The 7,137-nt window shown below is 37.8% G+C and overlaps 1 protein-coding gene across 2 annotated transcripts; it reads right to left on the reverse strand.

Annotated features, from left to right (window-relative positions):
- Positions 1 to 2,086: 2,086 nt before the first annotated feature.
- LOC110331604 (olfactory receptor 1) lies at positions 2,087 to 6,523 on the reverse strand. Of its 2 annotated transcripts, XM_021212356.1 has the most exons (2): positions 6,508 to 6,523; positions 2,087 to 3,024 (listed from the first exon to the last, which is right to left on the reverse strand). In XM_021212356.1, exons 1-2 carry the CDS (start codon positions 6,521 to 6,523, stop codon positions 2,087 to 2,089), a joined length of 954 nt encoding a protein of 317 aa, XP_021068015.1. The 2 variants fall into 2 exon arrangements, with proteins under 2 accessions (XP_021068015.1, XP_021068016.1); XM_021212357.1 differs by lacking the exon at positions 6,508 to 6,523 and having other exon boundaries at positions 2,087 to 3,046.
- Between the last annotated feature and the right edge of the window lie 614 nt (positions 6,524 to 7,137).

Consider the following 7,137-nt stretch of genomic DNA (forward strand, 5'->3'; position numbering starts at 1 on the left):
GAGAGAGAGAGAGAGAGAGAGAGAGAGAGAGAGAGAGAGAGAAGCAGAATGGTTTGAGCATTATGAAGAGAGGCAGGACTGGAGATGCAGGGGTTGATCAGAGTCCACGGTAAAGCAGCATCAGCAACAACAGCAACAACAAAAGCCAGGCAGGTAGGAATTTCAAGATTTTGGATATTGCTGCTCTTGAGTTAATTATAAGTACAACTTAGAAAAGATAGATAGATGCCAGGAGCCATCTAAGAGAAGCTAAAAACTAGCAGGTGATCTTCCTGAGATGGTTCTGCTATGGACTGTAAATCTATATCAATGTTGCTCCTTTATTCAAGGCTGAGGAGATTACATTTTAGGAAAGATTCCTGCTATTAATATGATTTTCCTGTTATTATTAAATATATATAATAATCATTAGGTATTAGCCCACACCTTTGAACAGATTTCTTCAGAACAACAAAGAACTGTCTTGTAGAGATGCTATATAGACAAATAAATGATTTCTTAATTTTTAATGATGATTCTTTAATAATTCCTAAAATCATATTAGTTAATTATTAAGATTGATTATAATAGGATTGACATTAAGTCCTTTCTGATGTCAAAACTACAATGAAAACTCTGCCAGTCTTCCAGATAATTGCTTCTGAGATAGAAAGCAGGCATTTAAAACTTAGAGAACATTCCAAAAGGTTGTAAAAGAGAGCAAGATTAGGAGAAAAGAGCAGAGAGAGCTTTTTTGGGGATATCTTTCCTTTTTCTTCTTCTTTTTAATCCTTTAATTTCTTTTTACAGTGAAGACTCCATCTGCTTCCCAGTTTGCTCCCCCTGACCTCTCCCTTTCCCATATATCCTCCCCTCCCCTGTCTCCAAGAAGAATGTCCTCTCTACCCCACCAGATCTCCCCACTCTCTGGGGCCTCAAGTCTCTTGAGGGTAAGGTGCATCTTCTCTCACTGAGGCCAGACCAGGTAGTATTCTGATGTATATGTGATGGGGGCCTCATATCATCTGGGGTATGCTGCCTGGTTGGTGGCTCAGTGTCTGAGATATCCTGGACGTGCAGGTTAGTTGAGATTGCTAGTCTTCTGATGGGGTCACCGTCCTCCTCAGCTTCTTCCAACTTTTTCCTAATTCATTTACAGGGCTCACCAGTTTCTGTCCCCTGCTTGGGTGTAAATAACTGCATATTTGCAACAAACAAATATGCTGGTTGTTGGGCCTTTTGGAGGGCAGTCATGACAGACCCTGTTTGTAAGCACACCATAGCATCAGTAATAGTGTCAGGCCTTGGGGCTTCCCCTTGAGCTTGGCCTGCCACTGAACTTCTTTTCTCTCTTGCTCTTCTCCATTTTTGCCCTTGTAGTTCCTTCAGACAGGAACAATTCTTAGAGAACTTTTTTAGATATAGAACTTAGAAATAAAGATTAAAACCACTTTTCAAAGTGTCCTCTTTTCCTGTGACTTCAACTAGCAGGCTGGGAGTTAGAATTACACAGTTCCTACAACGATAGAACAAAGTCTACTTTACTTAATCCCCTACTGTTTTGCTATGAGGTGCTAAACACCAGAGACTACAGTTTTTTCAACACAGAGGAACTCAGACAAGCAGGTCAGCTACCACAGCAAAGTGACTTAGACATAAGATAGGTAAACATTTTATTATTCAATTATTCAATCATAAGTATCTCACAAGACCAAGTCTTGACCCCACTGATGCTCTATCCTCCTTGGCTACCTTCAAGAGAGAGCCAGAAAGAAGATGGGTGTGGCCCCCAGCAGATGGAGATAGATAAAAAACAGAAATTTGGACAAATGGTAAAATCCAAAAATAACTTCATATCAGAATGAACAGGAATCCATCATAGTAGTATATCTACACTATAATTTTCTAGGAACAAAAACATGCAAGACAAAGAGAAAGATGACTCAGGTCCCTTAAACTCAGTCTCCTTGTTAAACTACTTAGCCTAACTTCTTAATATAGTAGTCAATTAGTATGGCTGGTGGGCTTCCATGGTGGAAAATTCAACAAAATTTTTACATTAATATGTTTATGGAATGTAGTTATATTAAAATTTCAAGTTTTATCATTATAGGTTTAGTTGAATTTTCCTTTTGCAAAAGATTCTTTCCAGAGCACCCTTTATGTCTCTATTCCTCAGGCTGTAGATAAAGGGGTTCAGCATGGGAGTCACCACTGTGTACATTAAAGACATGACAGTATCCTTCACAGTAGAATTATTACTGGAAGGACATAAATAGAGACCAATGACTGTCCCATAGAACAGAGACACTACAGACAGGTGGGACCCACATGTGGAGAAGGCTTTGTAGATACCTTGAGAAGAAGGGACCTTAAGAATGGAAGATACAATTCTTACATAGGACATGATAATGAGTGCAAATGGGAGGACAAGAAAGATGCTGACCACAATAAATATCACCACCTCATTAACACGCGTGTCAGAGCAGGCCAGCTTTAGCAGAGCAGACATATCACAGAAATAGTGAGGGACCACATTGTCCTCACAGAATGACAATCTGGCCATGAGCAGGGTGTGCAGCATGGCATGGAAGGTGGTCAGAACCCAGGACAGCACCACCAGACTCACACAGAGCCTGGGGCTCATGATGCTCATGTAATGAAGGGGGAAGCAGATGGCCACATAGCGGTCATAGGCCATGGCCACCAGGAGGAAGTTTCCAAGGTCTCCAAAATACAGAAAGAAGTATATTTGTGCCAGGCAACCTGCATAGGGAATCGATGGAACTTGTCTCTGCATGTTCTGCAACAACTTGGGCATTGTGACAGAGGAAAAGCAGAGGTCAGAGAAAGACAAGTTGCTGAGGAACAAGTACATGGGTGTGTGGAGATGGGAGTCCAGTATTATGAGGATGATGATAATGAGGTTCCCCAAGACAGTGGTGAGGTACATGACCAGGAAAATAGCATAGAACAGTTGCTGGTGCTCTGGAGGGATGGGCAGGCCCAGGAGGAGGAACTGGGAGATGACAGTTTCGTTCCTTTCTGTCATTGTGTCTATGGTACCTTTAAGAGAAAATATGACATCAGCTTTTAAAATAGATGTGATTATGTATTATTGTTAATCATCAGTTATGTGGTCAACAATATCAGTTCCCTAATCATCACAATTACAGACACATTCTAAATGCTTATTGCTTCTATAATACTGATGATTGAATATGTAGTTCTTCCTATTATGTTTCAGTGTTCATTACTTCCTAAACATTTTGTATATTTGTTTCGTTTTTCTCTTACCTGCCATTATTCTATGAATATTAAATAATAGTAGTTATCCCCTTTTCTGCCAGTTCCTCATATGACTGTTGAACTGAGAGATGTTTTCTGAGCCACACCCTCTCAAAATTCTATATATAAACTCATTGCCAATGACAATAGTCTCCTTTTACCTGCATATTCTGCTTTGTATTGCTAACCATCTTATCTGAGTCAAAGAGATTCCAAATATATCTTAAAGGTGTTGCTCATCTCTCTCCAGAACCACCTACCCCCACTGCTTTTATAGTTGAGCAAAAGGAATTCCAAATCACACCAGAAACACGGATTTTAGTGAATTCACTTGTTTGTTGCACCTTCAGTCAAGGACATCTGATAAGTTCTTCTGTGTGTTCACTTGTTTTTCCTTCATGCCTTACCAAAAGACCATATTCACAGAGCACTGTGGCATCTTTTGTCTCCGGGAATATCAAAGCAGTTGTTTACTTTGTGTCAATGTCTGTGCTAGCAAATCGTTTCTCAACATGTTTTATCCACACAGTTGTGTCCTGAGATGGTAATCTGATATTTTTCTGATTATTGCTTCATGGGTATTATTGTTGTTCTAGAAAAAAAGGCATATACTTTAGCATATTCACAACCTCACATTTTTATTCTACCCTACAGTAAAGCCTTTGTTGGAAGTTACAGTATTTTGTCTCCAGTTTTCAAAATTTGCTACTGCTCATTACCATCATTCTCTATCATTTGTGATTTCTTCACCTGATTTCTTCATGATTTAATGCTAATGATTTGATGTTTCACGTAATGTTAAGGACATAGAATTTTCATTTCAAGTAGGATAAGTACTCTTTTAAAATATTTTCAGCATATAAACTTACTATATAATAATTTAGTGTTAAAATCTGACGTTCTGTAATGAATTTCAGACAGGAAATTTTGTATATACAAAAAATATGTGGGTAGGTCAGATGTATGATTTTTTTCTGTAGTTGGTGAATAAAAATGAAATTTTCATATTCCAATTTTGAGAGTGTCATTGAAATTGATGTAGATAATTAATATGCTGATTATTTTATGAATTATTGAAAATAATTATTGAAAATAATTATTGAAAATAAAAAAAGACCCGGGCATGGTGGTGCATGCCTTTAATCTCAGCACTTGGGAGGCAGAGGCAGGTGAATTTCTGATTTTGAGGCAAGCCTGGTCTACAGAGTGAGTTCCAGGACAGCCAGGGCTACACAGAGAAACCCTGTCTTTAAAAAAACCAAAAATAAATAAATAAATAAATAAATAAATAAATAAATAAATAAGAATGTACTTGTTTCAAAATATCTGGGGCTTTCCCTTTCACATCTATCAAATTTTGTCTAGCTTATAAGATGCTTAAACTTTGGTTCTAATTGTGACTTTGAGAAACATAAGTTTTAATGTTTCTCTGAGGTTTCATTTCAACATTGTCAATATTTTAGTTGTCACATTTGAATAAAGAGGATTATCATTCATACTATAATGAGAGTCATACAAGAAACTGAAGGATATCAAAAGAAAACAAACTCCTGAAGAATTTTGCCTCCAGACTGGACTTAAAACTTCAACCTCTAATAATTTCAAGGGACTCTATTCTACTGACTGGTCCTTCAGATATTGGGTCGATCCAATCAAGAACACCTCCCCAATTATAGTTCTTCTGGAAAACTTTTTCTAATAATGCTCAATATGTCTCAATTCTGATGAAGGGAGCAGAAAAGGATTCTTAAGAGATGTGGGAGGGCTGGGAATGTAGCTCAATGGTATGGCTCTTGCCTAGCATGTCCAAAGCACTGAATTTGACAGCTAGCATCAAGCAAAGAAAGAGAAGCATCCCCCTCCCCAAACAAGCAGATAAAAGTGAGATAGAAAGAGAAAAACTGAAGAAGACAGGAATGGAAAGAGGGAAAGACATTGAGAGACAAAGACAGAGAGAAAAAGACTGTAAGAGACAAAAATCAAATGCTTCATTCTGTGGTGATGTTTATGATGTTCACTGCTAGCATATCTGAGTGTTACCAAGTGAAGAGATATATAGGAAAATCACATAGTTTCTGAAGTTCTGCTTGATCTGTGAACGATTTAGACCCATTTCTTGTGTAGGATGATGTGAAGCAATGAGAAACTAGAGACCTCACCTGGACTCATCATTATTGATGACCTAATGACTGCCTATCTTTTTTCAGCTGTCAAATATACAAGTTTAGATCTGGACAGCACATGAAAGTTTCTCATGAAGTGTTTCTAATATTAAGTATGCAGGAAGCCCTTCATGCAATAGCTTAGACATGGAAGGAAAAGCACCACAGATTTTGAGACAACTACATGTTTCTTTTTACATTTACAATGTTATATAAAATAAATTAATTATATTTGTTTTCCCACATCAACTTCATTGACACTCTGAACTGCAGCATAAGGAAATAATTTTTACTCACCAATATTATAGTACACTGCACATCTGACCCACTCACACATTTTTCATAAACCCATAATTTCTTGTCTGAAATTGAACACAGGCCAGATTATGCTTCTGAAGTTCAGATTCTACATGACAAATGCACACACAAATCATGCCAATGGCATGCTCAGTGTACTATATTGAGAAACAATTATATCCATTAATACTAAGCATATAGTTTTTTGAGCTCTGTCAGATAAATTATGATCTTGGACCTTTCAAATTGTCCATAGTGTATTACATCTCCATAAGTGAAGGCATATTAAAGAAGAACTAAGAACCATAGAAGGTATATTAAATTTGCCTTAAGAACTTGCAGGCTGGTTACAGCATTACATAATTGTAATCCAAGGTGAGGATTACAGCTGAGGGCATAATGTCACCTTGAATTCAAAGTACCCATAGGCACAAATGGGAGTCCCATTCTCAAAAAACCCAGACAAACAATTGTGTTGCAATCATATGATTTTTGAGAACTTTGTATAAGAAGTATTGTAAAGAAGTCTGTCATCATTAATTATAATTGGTGTCCACAATATATGGTGTCCATGAAACAAAATACTTCAAATAATAGCAAAGTCTTCAGGGGGAAGAAATAGCAATGAATAATTTTATCATACCTGAAAATTTGTCCTGTGTAACATCATTCAACCAATACCCTCAGGCTAGAAGAACTTAAGGAAACAGTTCATCTTTACTCAGAATGCATAGGATGACTTGCAAGCCCCGATAAAAGGTTACTGCTCTCCTTTATTCACTGTAGACACAGGTCATAACAAGTCCTATAGTCATCGCTTAACTCTGCACCGCTGTTTCTCTCATATCCCCTTTAGCCATCTCTGTGCCTAAGAGGCTCTGCATCCCAGAGGAGTCCAGTAACTCATTAAAGGAAGAAATTTCCAGGGACCTCTGTAGGACCAGTTTTCTCAGAGTCTTACAGTGGTGATTGATTATAATCACCAATAGCATTACTATACTTAAGGGATGGTGGAGTTTGAGAGAAACTCATGAATTGATACTTATTCCTTTACTTTCCCATGTGGTTAAAGCCAACTCTTTGTGGAATGGGGAGAGAAGCCTGAGAAAAGGAATTTGCAAAATCCCTGGAAGTAATCAGAGACAACACTTATGGATAGAAAATACATCAGAGATCACCATTTACTCAAGAAGCCACAGTAGCTTTAAAGACACATAGTTTGGAAATGTTCCCAGGTTTTTTTGAAGAATAGTTACATTGCTAGGGTGGATCAGACTCCTGTGACTAACTTCCTCTGTTTGCCAAAATGTTGAACACAAGAATAAGATGAAAGGTATTGCTGGATCTGCCGGTAGTACTATGTCCAGTTTTCTGAGGAACTGCCAGACTGGTTTCCAGAGTGGTTGTACAA

This window comes from Mus pahari, chromosome 14 (assembly GCF_900095145.1).
Source record: "Mus pahari chromosome 14, PAHARI_EIJ_v1.1, whole genome shotgun sequence".
Lineage (NCBI taxonomy): Eukaryota > Metazoa > Chordata > Mammalia > Rodentia > Muridae > Mus > Mus pahari.